At 48.4% G+C, this 21,396-nt stretch overlaps 1 protein-coding gene across 1 annotated transcript in view; it reads right to left on the reverse strand.

Annotated features, from left to right (window-relative positions):
* The window catches only part of RAB7A (RAB7A, member RAS oncogene family), a 72,554-nt gene that overhangs the window by 13,809 nt on the left and 37,349 nt on the right, over positions 1–21,396 (reverse strand). Inside the window, exon 2 of the mRNA XM_061197341.1 lies at positions 2,919–2,979. Within this exon, the coding sequence (XP_061053324.1) occupies positions 2,919–2,971 (53 nt within the window). The 5' untranslated portion in view covers positions 2,972–2,979. The remainder of the gene's footprint in view (positions 1–2,918; positions 2,980–21,396) is intronic.

The raw sequence follows: 21,396 nt of genomic DNA on the forward strand, positions 1-21,396 counted from the left end.
TCTCCTGGGACAAAAACACAGGGTACAGATGTGGGCCAGATCTGGAAAAGCTGCTTCTAGGTTCTGGTATAGTTGGTAGAGCCTAGTATTATTATTTCTCTCCTTCCAGAAGCATGCCAACAAATACTCTCCTTCTAAAAGAAGCCCCAGCAATAAGATCGCTCCACTAGTCCAAAAATATCTCTGCCACCTTGGGTGTGTCTCCATTTAGTGGTTGCTATTCAGTCCAAGCAAATAATAGCCAGAGGAAGCCACTGGCTCCGAGCAGACATTTACACCAGTTAACCAATCTGCTGCTTCAAAGTTTAAAATCTGAAGCAGAAAAAAGCACCAATATTCCACCAAACCAGAATCTACCTCAAAGTATGCTCCTCCAGAGGTATTTTCCAGTAAGAAAACTCAGCAAGAGACAATGTGATTTTTTTTTGGTGATGAGGTAGTTAGGGCAGGCCGAAGACAACGCAAGCCTTCCTCACAGCCAGTAATACCTTCCTTTTCACAAAGGAACACATTCATTTCACATGTAGAGGGGACCTGGAAATACAAACAGCCCAAGGCAGTGTTCTCCACCCGGCCACGTGCACCAGAATTTCCAGGGGGAAAAGACAGGAAATCTGTAATCAGGCAAGTTTGGGTAACACAGGCTAAAAGCAGTACTTTCAATCCTGACAGCATACCAGCGGCACCAGGAGAATGTACGTGAGTGGAAGGGGGGACAGGGAGAGAGGAGGCGGGGGGTGGGGGGGAGAGGGAGAGAGAGATGAGTGCGCATGTATGTAAGCACTGCCAACCAGGTCCTACCCACTGGTCTGGGCAACTAATTGTTAAAAGGCTCCTCGGGTGATTAAAAAAGCCAGCCACGGCAGAAAAATCACTGCCTTTTAAAAAGAACTTTGGAATAAGGATGTGCACCTGCATTTATTATCACATTATTTTTAAAAATATGTAGCCTCCAGTCTGAGTTTTCATGGCTCACTTCAGATGCCAAGTCTGAAAAGCTCCCCCCGTAACCCCCTGAATCTTAACAGTGATGAAAGAACTGGTTAGTTACCCGGCTAGCGGCAGATCTGAGACCCGAACCCAGTTCTCCAGTCTTAGGCTCTCCTGACTCAGGCACAGCAGGAGGAGGACACAGGCGTCACTCACTTCCATGCGCTCTGCGCAAGCTGCGCTTTTTACAGACTGAAGGTCTGTGGCAGCCCTGTGTCGAGCTAGTCTATCGGTGCCATTTTTCCAATGGCATTTGCTCACTTCTTGTCTCTGTCACATTTTGTTAGTTCTCGCAATAGTTCAAACTTCTTCATTAGTATATTTGTTATGACGATCAGTGATTTTGATGTTACTACTGCAAAAATATTACGACTCCCTGAAGGCTGAGATGATGGTTAGCATTTTCTAGCCATAAAAGCATTTAAATTGAGGTGTGTACACTGTTTTTAGACATAAGGCTATTGTACACTTAAGAGACTACAGTATAGTGCAAATATAACTTTTATATGCCCTGGGAAACCAAAAAGTTCACGTGACTCCCTTCACTGCAACACCCACTTCGTCGCAGCGGTCCAGAACCAAGCCCACCGTGTCTCTGGGGTCTGCATGTGCTGCACAGCGCACCCCAAACCTCCATCTCGTGGACACGGCGCCAACGGCAACAAGCCTACATAAACAGCACTCCCTAGTCTAACCAGCTTGGGAAAGGGATTCCATGAATTTTTTTTTTTTTTTAATATGTTTTCTTTCTTTGTTTTTGGCTGCGTTGGGTCTTCGTTGCTGCATGCAGGCTTTCTCTAGTTGCGGCGAACAGGGGCTACTCTTTGTTGTGGTGCACGGGCTTCTCATTGCGGTGGCTTCTCTTGTTGTGGAGCACGGGCTCTAGGCACACGGGCTTCAGTAGTTGTGGCTCGCAGGCTCTAGAGTGCAGGCTCAGTAGTTGTGACACACGGGCTTAGTTGCTCCACGGCATGTGGGATCTTCCCGGACCAGGGGTCGAACCCGTGGTCCCATACATTGGCAGGCGGATTCTTTTTTTTTTTAATAAATTTGTTTGCTTGTTTATTTATTTGTTTTTTTAAAATAAATTTTATTTATTTATTTATTTATTTAATTGGCTGTGTTGGGTCTTCGTTTCTGTGCGAGGGCTTTCTCTAGTTGCGGCGAGCGGGGGCCACTCCTTCATCGCGGTGCGCGGGCCTCTCACTGTCGCGGCCTCTTGTTGCGGAGCACAGGCTCTAGAGCTCAGGCTCAGCAGTTGTGGCTCACGGGCCCAGTTGCTCCGCGGCGGCATGTGGGATCTTCCCAGACCAGGGCTTGAACCCGTGTCCCCTGCATTGGCAGGCAGATTCTCAACCACTGCGCCACCAGGGAAGCCCCTATTTATTTGTTTATTTATGGCCACGTTGGGCCTTGGTTGCTGCGCGCGGGCTTTCTCTAGTTGCAGCGAGCAGGGGCTACTCTTTGTTGTGGTGCACGGGCTTCTCATTGCGGTGGCTTCTCTTGTTGCGGAGCACGGGCTCTAGGCACGCAGGCTTCAGCAGTTGTGGCTCGTGGGCTTAGTTGCTCCGCGGCATGTGGGATCTTCCCAGAGCCACGGGGAGGGCTTGAACCCGTGTCCCCTACACTGGCAGGCGGGCTCTTAACCACTGTGCCACCAGGGAAGTCCCCCATGAAACTATCATTAATTGAATTCAAACAGCCACCCTTTTCCCCAAATCAGGCCCCAAATTGGGGAACAAAGGACTACCTGACCAGGGGTCATTCAGATTTTTGCTGTGCTCCTAAGAGCATGGAAACGTAGGGCCCTAATGGCACGGCTATTAGAGATGGAAGCAGCAAATGTCAGCACAGAGGGCATGAGCTCCAAGCGGGTGAAGTTTAAGGCCAGGCCAGCGTGCTAGCTCCAGTTCAGGAGGGACACTTACCCAGAGTCTCCCAGGATGATGACCTTCAGCAGCACTTTCTTCCTCGAGGTCATCCTTCAAGCTGGAAGAGAGGAGAGCGCATGTAAGCAGGAAGGGAACACCCAGGGGGACCACCTCCCTGGGCACAAAACGTCTCGGCAGCCCCAAGAGCACCGCGCCTGAGCCCTTCCGCCGGCTGCTCCCCGCCGTCCAGGGCCTTCGACAGAACACAGTATCAGTACTGGAACTCTGGACCCAAGAGCTCGGCCATCCCGCCCCTGGGAGGAGTCTGAAGGAATGATTCTCCCACTTGGATGCTGGATCAATGCTCCATTTACTCAACAGCTGGGTCCTGCTTCAGGCAGGTCTCTGCTCAAACATCACTCCTCGGAGGCGACCACTTTATGTGAAGTAAAGCTGCACACTCTCTCCCCATTTGCTGTCTATCCTTTTACTCTGCCTTATTCTTCTTCAGAGTACTTACCACTACAGTTGACTCTTGAACATCTCAAGGGTTAGGGGCACTGACCCTCCACTCAGTTGAAAATCGCTTATAACTTTACAGTCGGCCCTCCGCACCCGCGGTCCCGCATCCACAGTATCAACCAAGCAGGGTCGTGTCATTCGTGCTGTTCAAGGGTCAACTGTACTTGACATTTTAATGTATTATATTCATTTCTCTTCTCCCTTTCCTAATAATTTCTGTGAAAACAGTTTTATTCCCCACGGTTTTATTCTCCAGTGCCAAACAGAGAATTATCAAATACTGGGTTAATGCACAAATTAATATTTGACTTCGCAGCTCTTGAGACCACCTTTCCCCAGAAAGCCTTTCAGGTAGCCTTCCACAGCCTCGACCAGACAATATGTCAGAGGTCTAATCTGTGCTCAACTCCCTGCCACCACGTGACCGCCTGGTCAATTTACTTATCAAGACCGGCCTCCTGTCTTAATTGCCCCTCAGTCCTCAGGGCCTGACCCAGTAACTTTCAGAAGATGAACAACTTTCAGGAAAGCAGGAGTCCTAAATTCTGGACCCCAATGTCAGTGACTTAACCAAAAACTGCCAGAGGAGCACTCCTCAGGCAGCCGATCCCCAGGAGAGAGCTGCAACCTCCTCTAGAATCAGGAATTTATGATTGCATGTGAGCCTCAGAAATGACACCTATGCCTTCTGAGAACCTCTAGCCTTGGCCATTATCCTCAGGAGACGCTGAAGTAGCCAGGGCAGGAGACTACCACGAACAGTCACGGGGCAATATCCGACTCCTACCTTCCGTGGAGCTGGGGGAAATTAAGTGTTTATACTTAATCAAAGTACGGGCGGGATTAGATGGCGAGCCCTACGCTCCTGAAAGTGGTGTCTTCCACGGCTTCAGAAATGGTGTGGGAACGGGAGTCAGACCAGAGGCAGTTAGCAGGCGCCACGACCCAGCCTGGGGCAAGCTGTCTCAGAGCCCAAAGCCTCGTGTCTGTGCGGTCTCTGCAGACACCAGCTTCTGTCTATGAAGCGCTCACCAGTGCTAGCTGGGGGCGGCACAAGACAAGCCCGAGTTCTGCCTGCTTCCTTTAGTCTTCGATCAGATCTAGGGTTGGTGTTGGTTTTTTCTCTCTGCAGTTAGAGGTACACACCCCCAATCACCCATGATCACCCACGAGATCCACAGCCCTACCTTCCTCCCTAGGGACTACCTTGACCAAAGTTTAAGAGTCTCATCCCAAGGTCTGGTACCATATTTTGGGCTAGAAATCAGATTATGACACTTGGGACCAGTTTCAAATCCAAAGGGCAAATTAAGGAAAGGTATGAAAAGAAGGTGAGATTTACAAAGAAATTCTTAAAGAATATTTAAGCCACTGATTTTGAGAATGGGAAAAGGGATTTCCATGACCTGGTTTAGTAAGGTTCACGGTGCATCAAGTATTACTTCACATTAGAAGGAAACAAGAAACACACTTCACCCATCCTGCTCCCACACGACAGACCTCACGTTTGTGTCCCCTCAGGCTTCTGCTCACAGCGGTGGCAGGTGGGCCCGTGTGGCCACCTTGACCCTCCTGGGCACCAGAGCACGCCGCCTGAGTGTCTTTCCTCACCCGCACACCCAGTCACAGAAGCCCCAGCACCCAGCGCAGGGCGCGGCCGGGAAGTCCCGAGCCCCCATCGGAGCTCGCCCAGCCCCGCACACAACCCGGTATTCTGTCTCTGCCATGTTACTATTTAGCCTTGTTTTCCAGTACTTGCTGCCATGACAGTCTCAGTGTCTAATATTTCTTGGAGTGAATTAAGCATTTTAATAGCCATTCCTGCCTTTTGTTTAATATATCAAAAATCTGGGGAAAACAACGCTATAAGGAACAGCTCTGAACTTCCATTTGTGGGGTCATTTTCCTGGGCCGCAGCAATACCGCTGGGGAGGTCTCTTAGGCTCAAACTCATGAGACTATCGCAGGCCACGCCGGCCCTGAGGAACACGGCTCGCTGGCTGTCCTCGCGACAGCCCACACCGCAGACAGCTCAGGCACAGGGAGGCGGCCTGGACTCACCACCCTGACTCTGAGCCCTCATTCCTGGGGGGGCTCCCCACGGGGGACACGTCCAGCGCGAGAGCCACTGTGCTCCAGTGGGCCTGGGGCCCATCAGGTACTCACAGCCCCTCCCCATCTGTCAGATGCAATCACCAACCAGGAGACATTTTATCACAAACCGCGCTGCCTTTAGTGGGGTTCCCAGGGAAACAGCTAGAAAGTTAAACAAAGGGCAAATTCTCACTCACAGGAAAGGGTTTTGTCCACCTTAACCCACGGGTATTGTTTAGGAATGGGGTAACTGAGTCAAAAGTACAAACATTTTCATAACTTGTGCTAATTCACTTTCCTGAAGGATTTTCCAAATTTACACTGCAACCACTGTTGCAGTGATTAACAGCATACAGCATCTAAATGAGAAAAATGACAATTTTACTGAGACAAAATCTGAATAAATGAAGAGATACCTCCAATAGGAAGCCTTAATGTAAAGATATGAATTCTTCCCTAACAATTCCAAGGGTTTTTTTGGAATTTGATGAAGTAATTATAACTTTATTCATAAAAATAAATGCACAAGAGTCCCTCCCATTCCTCTCAAAAAAGAGTAATGACAGGGATTTGCCTAACAGTCTTGGAAAGTATGTTATAAAAATACAGTATGAACACCATGGGCTGGAATAAACAGAAGAGACTCCAGAAAGGAACAATTTTGGCATGTCCAGCGTTACAAAATTCAGCAGCAAAAGGATGAACCATTTACCAAGTGGTGAGAGCCAGAATTAACATCCTTAAACCTCACCTTCCACAAGAGATCCCCACAGGAGTAAAGCTGTAATGTAAGAATGGCTGTGTATGAAGCTGAAAGGAATACACACAAGATTAGCAGGTTTTCCTGGGTGGTGGGATTCCAGACGACTGCGTTTTCTTTATACTCATGTGAAGAGCATATGTCTTTTAAACTCAAAAAGCTATTTCCATTTTGGAGGAAAATGTTCACCTGCTGATTTTTCAGGTAAATTTTCTGCTTGCAAGAATATTCCTGGGGCTTCCTTGGTGGCGCCGTGGTTAAGAATCTGCCTGCCAATGCAGGGGACACGGGTTTGAGCCCTGGTCCGGGAAGATCCCACATGCCGCGGAGCAACTAGGCCCGTGAGCCACAACTACTGAGTCTGCGCTCTAGAGCCAGTGAGCCACAACTACTGAGCCCGCGAGCCACAACTACTGAAGCCCGCGCGCCTAGAGCCGTGCTCCGCAACAAGAGAAGCCACCGCAATGAGAAGCCCGCACACCGCAATGAAGAGTAGCCCCCGCTTGCCGCAACTAGAGAAAGCCCGCGCGCAGCAATGAAGACCCAACACAGCCAAAAATAAATAAATAAATTAAAAAAAAAAAAAAAAAAACAATATTCCTGTTCGCCATGAGGTGCACCTAAAGGCAGACTTTCCTCTTCGCTCGGTGCCTGTGAACACTCGGGCTTTTGCAAACGGGGCGCCGGCCCGGAAGAAACCCCCGGCTGGCTTCACCAGGACGCTGACGGCTTTAAACTGGCAGAAGCTAAGAGCTATGTTTTTGTACTTAATGTTCTCCAGGACCAAGAATGGGGCACTTGTTTCTAGAAAAGAGCTAAGAAAAAAACAAAACCAAACGAAACCTTGAACACAACTTTTGCCACAAGAAGCAGTGGCTTTAAAACCTTCACTGGCAGTTTCTGCTTTCTGTTACCTATTTCCATCACCACCTTCATGAATTTTCGAAGACTGAAATTACTTTTAAAAATCCTACCAAGTTAGAAATTTCTAAGTGGAAAACCATTCTTCAATGCACAGACCACTTCCTTTTACACTTTTACAGGAGAAAGGGAAGCAGGCAGAGAGAACGGAAGGAGCCGTATGAGGTCCCTAACCCCTGTTGCCTGGAAACAAACATTTTAGATAGCATCCATTAATCCAGGAAGCTCTCTAAAAGCCTTTCTAGAATAAGATATATTCAGAACACACTTCCTTCCTTCTGCTATCAAACCAAACTTGATCAGTGTGCTCTGGGGTGCATTCTTCCTTGGAAGAACAAGCATTTTTTTAGAACAAACACTAACTATTCCATACGCTGAATCGATTCTTTCCCTCACGTACAGTGTTTCCCGTGTAATGAATCAAAAACCAGAACTTCCCCCCATCAGCTGGAGTTGCCGCTTTCTTCATTGCTGAAGCACAGCAGCCAGCTGGCCATAAAGGCAGACAAAATAAGGACGCCCCAAGCAGGTAAAAACATCAGGAAAATACTGTTCCCAACTCTGGGCTCGGCACGGTCAGTGAGGACAGAAAGGGACTGACGGAGAGGGGTCAGCGGAGGGCAAGGAGGAAAAAGGGCTGGGGTGGGGAAGAGCAAGAAGCTGGGGGTCAGCGGGCCACCGCCAAGTCTGAGTTCTTGGAGGTAGGACGACTTTGCCTATGCTCAAGTGGAGGTGAGGCTCTACAGGGAGATGCAGGGCCAAGGAGGTGAGAGCAAAGTGTCTGCAATGCCGTCAAGACAACAGTGTAAAACGCAGGGGGTGAAACTGAACGGCGTGTCATCACGTCCAAGGTCACACAGCAATCCAGTGGCAGAGCTGGAGTTATCAGGTGTGCAAGCCCAGACCCAACACCTGACTGCCCTGCCACTCGGCAATACCAGCTTTCCCCTGGTTCACCAGGAACTAGGCATTTAAAAAAGCTCCCTCCGGGGACTGAGGTACACACACGAGGTTTGGAAATCAGTGACGTGAGGTCAAAAACTGCTGTTCTGGTTTACATGTGTGTCTGATACAAAACCAATGATGGCACAAAATATTTGAACAAGTGCTAAAGGTTCAACAAAGCTGGGACAGTTAAACCAATTGATTTTCTATAGTCTGTTAACATTTTTACTTGGTCTGTGTTTCCAAGTTGCCTACCTTTAACAGCTACAGCCTAACCAGACAGTTGACTTTTCTGCCCCCATTAAAGTACTGAATTGTACAACATTCAGAAAAGTACAAAAGAATGAAGCAAAGACAAAGGCCAAACACAGTTCCATCTCTTAGAAGCAATCACTATTAGCATCAGGGTATAAGTCTTTCCAGTTTTCCTTCCAACGGTTGAGATCATACTGTTCATAACTTTGCATCCCATTTTTTTCTACATTAAATATCTTCCCACGCTATTAAGGCTGATAATACTTCAGCATATGGATAATCCCACTCCTTTGTTATTAAGTGGTTGCTTTTAGTTATAATGAGATGAACCTATGTATACAATCTGATCAGACTCACAAATGAGTTATTACTCAGCTAAATAGTATAAGTATTTGAAAGGCCCTTGAAATACGCTGACAAATTAGTTTCCAGAATAACATTGCGCCAGCAATGAACTAGTATTCCAATTTCACCACCCCCAGCTATCATTAGCACAAATCACTGTTAATCAGATAGACAGCTAGAAATGAGGGTCAACGGGTTCTATCTGTACTCCTTACATTAGTAGAGTCAAACATCTCCACCACGTATTTCTCAGCTGTCTGATGGTCTCTGCCTATTTTACCTACTCGAATGTGATTTACTGCACACATGGTCTAAATATAACATCGCGAAGGAAGCAACACTGGGACACAGACTTCACAAGTTGTACGCTTCTGAGCAGAATAAAAGTACCATTCTAAACTTTAACCAGCATCCCACTGCCTTCCAAGAGTCTGGGCTCTGTTCCTGACCATTAGAGAAACCCAGCAGTCTTCTTGCTCTCCAAACTGATGGACTTCAAGGCTCGAGAGAGGGAGGCAAGCGATGTCTGCTGATAAAGTTTTGGAGAAGGTTACGTGGAGAGACGGGGAAGCCATCTGAACTCACATAATATTACCATGCTGGTCGTCAAGCTGAACAGTAGTGTCTGTTGTAGGCAGACTCTTTTTTTTTTTTTTTTTTAATCTATCTATCTATCTATTTATTTATTTTTGGCTGTGTTGGGTCTTCGTTTCTGTGCGAGGGCTTTCTCTAGTTGCGGCGAGCGGGGGCCACTCTTCATCGCGGTGTGCGGGCCTCTCACTGTCGCGGCCTCTCTTGTTGCGGAGCACAGGCTCCAGACGCGCAGGCTCAGTTGTGGCTCACGGGTCTAGTTGCTCCGTGGCATGTGGGATCTTCGTGGACCAGGGATGGAACCCGTGTCCCCTGCATTGGCAGGCAGACTCTCAACCACTGCGCCACCAGGGAAGCCCCCAGACTCTTTTTTCTAACTTTCCAAACTGAGGAAGCAGACTAGGACCTAAAGAGTGGAAGGGCACAGCCCATGAAACAGCAAGAAGCAAATTCCAGCTAGTGAACTGCACCCCAGGCCTCAGTGAGGTCGTCTACTTAATCCTCAGGACAAGCCCATAGGGTTGAATTCCCAGTTAACAGATGAGGAAACAGAAGCTCATAAGTGGTCACTGCATTTCTAAAAATATTCAGACGTAAGATTGGAGCCCAGGACTGATTACAAAGGCCTTCATCTCAGCCACTACACTGGGTTGATCACCAAGATCATAACAGCATTTCATGCTTCAAATAACCTACAGGGTGAGACCACGTGCACAGCCAAAGACGGGGGAGAGATGATAACTGAGGCTGAGTCACCGGTGGGAGGCAGGGAGGTTCATAACACTGGTCTCGTTACTTTTGTAACGCCTGAGATTTCCTGTAGTAAAAACTGTAAATGCAATTCACACTTTTAACACACAAGGAGTATCTGGAAGAGAAATCAAGACTTGATTAAGGCTTGGTAATCATCTCTGGCCATCTGTGATAATCAGCCTCTGGTTGCGGGGCAAGCAGGAGTGTTAGTTTTGCCACCGCAGAAATCTGAGGTTAGAAATGTCTAGCAAATACCACTTAAAAAGGAGGCCTAAATAAAAAATTATGTTAGGGTTTCGATAAGAGCAGGTAACTTTTTTTTTTTTTAAAGATTTATTATTTATTTATTTTTGGCTGCATTGGGTCTTAGTGGTGGCATACAGGATCTTTTGCTGTGGCACGTGGGCTCTTCGTTGTGGTGTGCAGACTTCTCTCTAGTTGTGCCATGCGGGTTTTCTCTTCTCTCGTTGTGGCGCGCGTGCTCCAGGGCGCACGGGCTCTGTAGTTTGCAGCACGCGGGCTCTAGTTGGGCACAGGAGCTCAGCAGTTGTGGTGCGCAGGCTTAGCTGCCCCGTGGCACGTGGCATCTTATTTCCCTGACCAGGGATCGAACATGCGTCCCCTGCATTGTAAGGCGGATTCTTTACCACTGGGCCACCAGGAAAGTCCCACAGGTAACTTCTTTTAACATCAGTTTGAGAGAGAAAAAGGTAACACAAATATGAATTTGGATTCCCATCCCAGAGGAGCTTAAGAAGGAAAGAGAAAAGTCAGAATGAGACCAGAATTTTCAACCAATAATACCACTCAGACAACTTCAATTCCAGTGGCTAAAAGGCACTGTGCAAGGGTTCTAAAGTATCAGGAAACAGCCATAAAATGTTGTAAGGTGAATAAAAAACGTCTCTCAACAGCACCTCCCAGCCAGGAGGCGGAAGGAAGGAAGTCATGCTGGTTGCAGAAGGGAGGTCTGCCTGACGGGCCTGGGGAACACAGGTCACAATCCATGAAGGAGGGCTAGTTACCCAGAGGCCTGAGCTCAATCAGACCATTTTGATGTCTGTAGTAAGCTCTCATCACCAACTGCTTCCCTTGCAAGCTCACTACTGACTGTCTCCAGGCTAATAAGCATTTTATCCGCTCATCTCACCTGGGGAAGCAGGAAGGTTAAGACAACTTAGTGTTGTTAAGGGTGGCCAGCGTGCCCTTGGGGATGGGAGTTGAAGCGTGGCCACTTTAACAACCCAAGGGTTAGCAAATCTAGGAAATATTCTACTACAAGAAAGAGGAAAAAGGACGGGGTGTGACAGACTGGCTTGGGTTAAAAATGAAAATGGCTTACAAGTTCCAAGCCCAGGGGAGAGGCAAAAGAAAGCATCACTGAATAATGTGTTGAAAGCTACAGAACTAAAACTGAAGTCATAACTTCAAACAGTAGCAAAAATGTCCCACCAATAAAGAAAGATCGAAACTGGAGATGTTTTGAAACTCCACGATCAGGTGGCACAGGGACCAAAAGCAGGTACAAGGAAGTGAAGGAGAGAAAAATGTAGGCGGCCAAGAGACACTTCTGTGGGATCACCCAGTCACTTCCGGGGCACTCAGGACAGTGCTGGTCTTCTAGGAACGGAGACAGGATTAGACTGGAACACAGAGCTCAGCAACGGGTCAGGACGATCACTACCTCTGAATGTACAACAGGCATTTAGGCAGTTAGGCCTCCTTTTTACTTGTGACTGGCCTTTGCCTTGTTTGCACTATTCTCCTCTCCCCTAAGTCATCGGCCTGGCCCAGCACACCTTCCGTGCCCTTCTACTGGCCAGTTCCCAATCGCCCTTCATTCAACACAGCTGTTTCAGAATAACCCTAAACCCCTAAATCTTGCTTATACACTCCCAGGGCACCAGGCTTTGTCTGTGGCGAGCTATTCCTCACTCCCTTAAGGTCAAATGCTGCCTTCACTGAGAAGCTTCCTCTGGTCTCCCCAGAGCCCAGGACACACTCAAGCCTCCCTCCCCTGTGTCCGCTACACTCTCCCGCACTGCCAGGGGAGGACGGGGCTCTACAGGGCCCTCTGGGTCGAAGAGGTCAACCCTCAGCGCATGGCCCTCTGATCACGTGGAAGCCTGCGGGCAGTGCAGGACAGGACGACAGTCACCTGCAAGACCATCTTCACCTCTGCCGCCGTCCTCGAAAGGCTCTCCGCCCTGGACTGCGGTCCTCTAACCAAGCACCGCTGCGCCGGTGCCATCCACGCAGGGGTGCCGTTTGCTCTGAGACACTGGGGTTATACAGTTTGAAATACGTGGTCTGCAGATAATGCATAACCTATATGCTCCAAGTAAGACTTCTACTGTAATGATATTAGCAAATAAGCTGCTGGTCTGATGTTCCATTTAGAACCACCACCTCCACGTGGGAAACTCAGCAGGAAGATGTTACTAGAAGCCTTCATAAGGACACTTTGAGGGCCCAAGGGGTGGGGACAGACACTCTTTCATTACACAGTAAAAATATCTAGTGAGAAAAGCACATTAAGGAGTTGCCCAACTATTTTAAAATACTACCGTGATCGAGACATATTAAATTAATTTTAAGGGTAATTACCTTAGTTGAGAGAGTCAGGGAAGGATTCCTCCAGGAAGATCTGCCTGAATCTGGATCTGAAGGAGGAAAAGCACGCCAAAATTTCCCTGGCAGGAAAACCAGCGCATGCAGCATGCAAAGGCCTTGTTGCAGGGAGAAACGAACACCTGGGGGTTGACGGCCAGATCACAAGGGACCTAGCAGGCCACGGCGGGGCCCTGAAACCAGAGCACTGAGAAGCCCACCCTTTGCGATTCTTACACAGTAGCGTTCATACTGTGAAGCCATCAACCTGCCTGCCATGGGGGGAGGGGGCAGTGTTGAGCAGGAGACCCTGCAGCGGACGGTGAAGAGGCTGCTGTAACCTCCAGGCAAGGGGGCTGCACCAGAGCCATGGTGACACTGAGGGGAACGGAAGTGCTCCCAGGGTCAAGAAAAGAGGGGCCGCACCAAGCGATGAACTGGACTCAGAAGAGGCAGGACACGAGGGGCGTGCCACGAAGTGCCCAGGTTCATACGCAGTGCAACGAAAAGCATCCTCGGACAGGGAACCCTGAAAAAGAGCCAGGCGTTTTCTGGAAGGGAATTATGTTTGATTTAGACATGCTAAGTTTGAAGTGACCCTGACATAAACAAGAGAAAGTCTTTACTCAATTAAGCATATGGTTTGCTTGGTTAATGCTCAAAATGTCTTTAAGTGGCAAATATATAACTGAGTGGAGGACAGACATGGATCAAAATACAGATGTGATAAAGAATCTGAGTAATAGTTACCTTTCACTGTAGGAAAACCCCACTAAAAGCAGAGATACTGCCAGTATCTCTGACCAACCCAGAATGGAATCTGCCCAAAGAGGGCAGATAAATGGCTGGGGGCAGTGCGCAAGACGTGTGGAATTTCCTGCCTTGCTGAATCAGTTTGTACTCTGCAAAGTTCAAGAGCCACTGCTTTAACTGACTCAAGGATCTGGTAAGGAACAGGTATTCTGAGATTCACATTCACCTAGTTCCATGTTACAGTTTACAGGGATTTCCAAGACTATGAAAAACATGAACTCAGTTGAATTTTATCATATTCCCCTTTCCTCCAATACTAGAGGGCCTGGGGTAATCTTGCAATCAAATCTATTTTTAAAAGATATGGTTGTACTTAGTTACATCTTAAGTTTCACTGTGAACTGTGCTGGATTTATGACTTCAGTCTACAGCCCTGTGCTAACACGGGCACATCAGCACTCCCTGGACAGAGTGCGAAGAACAATGCTGGTGGACCTTGCCTCCTAAAGGCTGCTGCCTGGTGGCAAGAAGACAAACAATACACAGGGCAGGACAAATATGGACTTCAAGACAAGAGTGGTGTAGAAGAGAGAAGCCAACCGGCAGAAATACCGAACATTTTCCAAAGCAAGACTGAACAAGTGCACGCGCGATGCGGCAGAAGGAGCACTCAGCGTGTCCGCACTGTCAGGACACTTCACTGTTCTCAGCTCCTCGTAAGCTTCAGAGGCAGTCCCAGAAAGCCCCGCGGAAAGTGCTAGGGGACTGAGATGAGAAGGAGCCGGACTGTGGGCCAAGACAGGCGGGACACGGGAGTACAACGTCACCGAGGTGGGAGGCCTGAGCTGCACACAGAGCCCAAGCACAGCCACCTCGCTGCTCCAGGCAATCTTTCGAGGGAGCCACCTCGTCTAACCTGGCAACACTGCTCCCAGCGGCCTCATCTCCCCCCAAATGCCCCATGTCTCAGGTGCGCCTGCCACTCCCCACGGGGCCCCGCACGTGAGGGCTTGGGGGACAACTCCCACGGGGCCGTGCACGGGCCTGGAGAGCAGAGCCTTCCCTGGTGGAGACACGGGTCCAGGGGCTGCCCCCGCGAGCGCCTTCTTCTAGGCTCGGCCCACACGGATGATGCCAAGCTTCCGAGCACAAGGCTAGCGCTTATTCACGTGAAGACTTTGAGCCTCCTGCCCGTCACTCAGCAGGAAAAGCCTGGCTGACCATTCTCACCAGGGCACATTCTCTGGATCCGTCACAGTATTAACTGTCGTCTGTGCGCTCGCTTAAAAGGTGGAGATGTTACTTTCTTGTGTGCAGTGATCTGTGATCCTTTAGCAGTAAAGGTTTAAGGAACTAGGCAAAAATCTAGACGGATTACACAAGACATAAAGAAATGCCTTGGCAGCTCCGTTTCCTCCCCAGGCCTGGATCATTTTCTTTTAAAGAATATTTATTTATGGCTACGCTGGGTCTTAGTTGCAGAACGCGCGATCTTCGTTGAGGCATGCGGGCTCTTTTTTTTTTTTTTTTTTTTTTTTTTAGTTGCAGCATGCGGACTCTTAGTTGCGGCACACGAGATCTACCTCCCCGACCAGGGATCGAACCTGGGCCCCCTGCACTGGGAGCGCAGAGTCTTCCCTCCTGGACCACCAGGGAAGTCCCAGACCTGGATCATTTTCGCGGCTAGCCCCGCCTCTCACTAAGGTCTGCCTGGGCCAAGAGGGGACTCGGTGCCCGCTCGCACACAGCGCTGCTCCGTTAGAGGCCTCCGCAGCCCTCGGTGCTGCTCCTCAGCTCTAGCCCGGGTAGATTATGTCCAACCATCAGGCAGGTAAAAGGAGCAGGAGGCACACAGCAAGCGTCCCCACCCCTCGGGCACCAGCCTCTGCCACAGGGAGAACTGTCCTGGCATTTGCAATGCTTTTCCATTCAGCTCGGGCTCAAATGGCAGCCTCTCCCTAGAACTCAAGACGTATACACACAGAAAAGTAAGGTAACTTGTCCAAGGACACACAGCTGGTCACCTTGGAGCCAGGATTTTTTTTTTAATATTTATTTATCTAGTATCTGGCTGCATCGGGTCTTAGTTGTGGCACACGGGATCTTCGTTGCGGCATGCGGGATCTTCCGTTGTGGTGCACAGGCTCTAGAGCACAAGAGCTCAGCAGTTGCGGTGCATGGGCTTAGTTGCTCCGTGGCATGTGGGATCTCAGTCCCCCGACCAGGGATCAAACCCACGTCCCCTGCATTGGAAGGCGGATTCTTAACCACCGGACCACTAGGGAAAGTCCCTGGAGCCAGGATTTGAAATGAGGCAGTCCGGCTCCAGAGTTCTTCCAACAAGAATCACTGGCTTCTCCAACATTCAAATTTTCACTGGGTATCTAAGTGCAAGGCACCAGGCCAGGTTCTATTTTATAGTTCTGCTCTGACTGTCCCGTTCCAATCTGCTTAAGGCACTTGCGACCACAGCCCCACTGAATGATAACCAGAAGCAGGAGCTCCCAAACTCTCAGGGAGACAGCTGAACGGTTACACCGAACACCAGCGAGAGAAGGATGGCTAGAGACTGACCAAGCGAGGCAATTTAAAGGCTACCCCTCCACAGGGGAGGCGCAATAGCCATGGGAAGACTATGGGCTTTGGGTCACAACCATGGGTTGAAATCCCATCTTGCACATTCAGCTGTGTGAACTTAAATGTGCTTTCATGTGAAAAATGAGCATCCCCTACAAATGAGATAATGCAGAGAAAGCTCTATCTGGCTCATTACATCTACTCAATAAGTGGCTATTATGACATGAGGGCTTTTCTAACAGTGAATAAAAACTTGTACCTAGTCAACTAGTATTACTTCACTTTCCAAATCTCATCACTACAGCCTCTCACACTACCTGTTTGACTTCTGCTATATTCGCATGTTAACCCACATAAACGTGTCTGAGATCCTAGTTACTCATCTAAGACAAATCGCACCTTCACTTACGTGCTTCCTAAAATCACACTGTATACCAGCACTGAGGCCCTGTGTCGTACATCAGCAAACACTGCAGTGGAGTCATATCTGGCACAAGACCTGTCACTGGAGGAAGATCCATGGCCAATGCCATGGAAGAAAAACCAGAACTGAGAAGTGGGCACTGGGTCACTAAGTGACTTACAATTTGAATTCTTGCCTCTGCTTCTACTGTTGTGCATTAACTGTATAGGCATGTGCGCCCTAGGAGGATGGCTCACTGCTCCCAAGATCCTGAGCCACGTCGATCAGACGACCTCAGACTAAAACATCCCATGTCCTGCAATCCCTCCTCCGTGCTTCAGACTTAAACATGTCCAATCACGTATCCCCATTTTTTTCAGAAACAGTGGTCACTAACCATGACCTAAGGGTAAGCACACCTAGTTCAGTTCAAACACCTGCTGAGGGTCCAGTAAGTGTCAGTTACTGGGTTGGAGGCTGGGATTTACCTACAGAAATCTACAAACACTTCTTATTTCAAAAGGAGGCCATCATAATTCTCTGTAAGCTGAACAAAGCATTCTGTTTTGCAGCTTTCAAGTGTTAAACTGGAAACTTCAGTGGCCAAATTCAGCTGGCTATTTCACAACTCCTTGCTGGACAAGGGGTTCTATGTGATTCTAAAAACAGTGAGGGGGCTTCCCTGGTGGCGCAGTGGTTAAGAATCTGCCTGCCAATGCATGAGACACAGGTTCGAGCCCTGGTCCGGGAAGATCCCACATGCCGTGGAGCAACTGAGCCCGTGCACCACAACTACTGAAGCCTGCGTGCCTAGAGCCCGTGCTCCACAACTACTGAAGCCTGCGTGCCTAGAGCCCGTGCTCCACAACAAAGACAAGCCACTGCAGTGAGAGGCCCGCGCACCGCAATGAAGAGCAGCCCCCGCTCACCGCAACTAGAGAAAACCCGCGTGCAGCAACGAAGACCCAACGCAGCCATAAATAAATAGATAGATAGGGAAAAGAAAAGTGAGGCCAAGTGTAGAACGAAGCCAAATCACCTTAAACTCAGCCATAATGGGTCCTTAGAAGTCATTTTATCCTGACCTTTTATTAGCAGAGACACTTCTTCCGTGGCACCGACACCTCGCCCAGTTCCTGCCTGCATACTCACAGTGACCATGAAGTACCTCCTGTGCAGTGTTCCGCTGTCAAAGCCTGCAGAGGGATTCAGAGACACTCAGACACTCCATCACCAGTGCCAACATCTTTTCTCAACTCCTGTCCATGCAACGTGGCTTCCAGATCACTCAACTTCCTGGTTGCCTACCTTTGACTGGATCAGATTCACTGTACTTCTTAAAATTCCTGCCTCTTTGTAAAAGTACTGTCCATTACTAACACATGGTGATGCCATAGGATGTGGAGAATTTTACAAACCTCTAAAAACTCACTCAGCTTTGATGTTCTTAATTGCACTCACAGGTACCACCAACCTTAGCAGTCATTGTAATTGTCCAGGAAGTGTACTGCCGTTGGGCTAAGCTTCTCGATAATGCCAACCCTTGGTTAGTCCAGGCCACACATTCCCAGCGGGGGTGTTATTAACAATGGTTTGTGGCCCTCTAGAAGCCACAATATAAAAACAGATAGACACAGTACATCCATGGCATTAAAACTTTACTGGGGCAGGGGACACAATTAGGGGAAACAAAATCTAAAAAGGCCTGGGGGGCAGAAGGGAGGTGCGATAATGAAAGGTGGCGGAGAAAGGCTGGCCTAGACCTGTGCTGTCCTATACAGCAGTCACTAGCCATTTAGATGAAATCAAATACAGCTCCTCAGCCACACCAGCCACACTTTAAGTGCTCACAAGCCACACAGCTAGCACCTACCGCACTGGCCAGTGCAGACAGAGAACATTTCCATCATCACAGTGAGTTTTATGGTATGGTGCTGGTCTAAACAACCCTGGAGAATTTTACTAGCATTAGTAGGCAGTCCTCAAACGTCTCAAATCTCTATTTATGGCCATTAATTACTGATTATCTAGCCCATCTTCTTTCACTCTTGAAAACACAGTAAAGATACTAGCTCCTCAAGGGCAAACTTTAGAAAGTATTAGTTAACATGCGAATTTTTCGTTAGAATACTACAGCAAGATACTGGCTGCATCATAACCACTTCAAAATATTTGGAGCCACTGGTCCAAACACTACCCTAGGTCCTTTGTAACCCACCGAGACTGAGGTTCAGTTAACTATTTGAAAGCAAACCATACTGTGCACAACACAAGGAGCATCAAGGACCAGACACAGACCACGCAGACCACGCAGACGACGCAGACCACACCGACCAACAGGCACAGTTCGCCTGCGTAAGGTAAAATTACGAAAATGTCAACCAAATCTTGAAATCCTCCTTTGATTAGGTGTGAAAGTCTTCTCCTGACAGTGTACAGAGTTTCATCAGATCCTCTTAGGAGCTGGATGCGATTGCGTAAGGTGGTCACATGTATTTTGTTCTCAAGCACCCTTGGAAGAACCATAGTGACTGAGGTGTCTCACACAACTAGACTTACATTTCAAAACAATTTCTTCCTGGCCATTGCCTAATCAAGAAGCTGAAAAAAAAAAAAAAAAAAAAAAGAAAATCCAGTCAGGTAAGTGATAATCTGTTTCCACACTAGGCAATTTTTAAAGCTCCAAAATAAGTACAGCAAACATTGCAGAATGTAATACGCCTGGTCAGGTTAGGTGCCAACAAGTTAATGCCACCGCTCAAGGGTCCATGTTCCAAAATTTCAGGCAGGGAAGCCCAGGTCACGTGATACAACATGCCACCAAGACAGAGGGAAAGAAGTCAGAGAGGCAGGCTGAGCTCTATCAGATGAAAAGCAAATGTGTCCTTCACCCTCCTAACAGAGGAAAGGTGGAAACCAATGGAAGACAGATTCCACCAGAGTCCACAGGAGGGCGAGGTGGAGAGCATCATTCACAGGAGGGCGAGGTGGAGAGCATCATTAGGCCAGCAGCCTTCCTCCCCAGGTCAACACAAGCTGTGGCCAAAGGCCAGGCTGCGAATGTGAAGGTTGCATTAGTGCTACCTCTCCTCCCCAGCGCTCCTGCTATTCTCCAGTCAACAGACCCCCAAACAGGACTCTCCCTGCAGGGCAGCCCACCCCTCCTCACATTTAACTGAAGACAATGGCCGCTGGCTGTCCAGGGTATGCAAGAGCCCTTCAGTTCCAAAGATTGGTTTGTTTCTTCCAAACAGTGAACTTCAATTTCAACTTTTGCACCATCACACCACCCAAATCCCTCCACCTCTCCAAAGAATAAGATCAAAGGAATACAAAACTGTGGCTACACGGCATTTACCCCTCCGACACTGAAGCGCGCAGGTGGAGTTACCCCCAGGGGAAATGCTAGTTAGAGCAGCAAACTCTTGCCCAAAGTTTAAGGGTCTACAGGCTCGAAACCTTGGGTATTGCTTCCAAGTCAGATACTAGGAATATAGGAGTACCAGGAGTCCCATACCTTGTCACGAGGGCCATCATTCTCAGAACGGATACTTGAAGAAGAAAATGTTCCCAAGTACATCAGCTTTAAAATAAAGACCATATTTCATATCATGTCATCAAAGTACATTAAACCTAATATGTAACCACGGGGGCTTCAATTCACAAAGCCTCCCCAGCAAAAACATTTTTAAAACAAGTGTTCAAAAATTTTAATATGAAAGGAAAGAAAGAGAGAGAATAGCATTATCAACTCATATTCTGTAAGGAAACTTGCAATTAAAAAGAGTATGGGGGACTTCCCTGGTGGTCCACTGGTTAAGACTCTGCGCTCCCAATGCAGGGGGCCCAGGTTCAATCCCTGGTCAGGGAACTAGATCCCGCATGCCGCAACTAAAGATCTCGCGTGCTGCAACTAAGACCCAGCACAGCCAAAAAGAAAAGAGTATGGGATGCCTCCAATGGGAAATGATGCACTACTTAGACTCTCGATTCTAGATCACTTCCTTGGGCTATTTCACTCTGGGGTCTCACTGCCCTTGACCAACTGTAGGTTGTAGGAATGATGGTAGAACAAATGGCTCTTGTCTACACAAATGAATTCTATCTGGACAAACTTCCACCATGGAAAAGCCAGTTGTGCGTCCATCTGCAGGTTCCTTGCAACATTACCAACTTCCATGTATGTCTGTTCTTTGTTCATTTCATATTTAAATGACAGTCATGATCTTACCTTTTCTTGAAAATTATCTTTTAACAATACCCATCACCTAGAGGCTTCCCTGGTGGTCCAGTGGTTAAGACTCCGCGCTTCCACTGCAGGGGGCACGGGTTCGATCCCTGGTCGGGAAACTAATACCCTGCATTCCACTCGCCCCCCCAACACCCCAAAACCAAAAACAACGACAAAAAACCCATCACCTAGACTTAACAGCCAACATTTCCAAAAAAGTTTTAAGCATTTTGGTTCATCTTCAGAGGCAGAAGCGCAATACTCTGAAGAGAACATGAAGAGTGACAAGATTCCTCCTAGTCTACAGCGGTCACACACAGGCCGGTCAGCGTGCTAGGGCTGCAGGGGCATATTCCCAATTCCTTTCCCCCAGAGGGGTCAGATCTGCTCCTCACTCACACGCAAGAGGAACTTGGGGGATGAGAGACCAACCAAGGGCTTGGGACCTGAAGGCTCTGGTTCAAATCAGGGCTCTGAAACTTACTAGCTGTGCAAGCTGAGGTAAGTAATTTGCTCTCCTTGGGCCTTACACTGAATTCCTGACTCTGTAAAAGGTGGGTGTGTTCCTGAGAAGATATGAGAATGAAGAGGCAGAGGAGCCAGAGACCAACGTCTCTCTATTTCTCAAATTCCTGTAGCTACAACTGCGTCCTGGTGAAATTAATCCAGTACAACGTTCTCCAACTCAGCGCGCTGTGGGGCTCCTTGTCCTATGACAGCTCAATTACAGAACCTATTTTAGTCTCCACCCTTCTTCCTGAGATGAGCCCCATGA

This window comes from Eubalaena glacialis, chromosome 7, assembly GCF_028564815.1.
Source record: "Eubalaena glacialis isolate mEubGla1 chromosome 7, mEubGla1.1.hap2.+ XY, whole genome shotgun sequence".
In the NCBI taxonomy this organism is placed as follows: Eukaryota; Metazoa; Chordata; class Mammalia; order Artiodactyla; family Balaenidae; genus Eubalaena; species Eubalaena glacialis.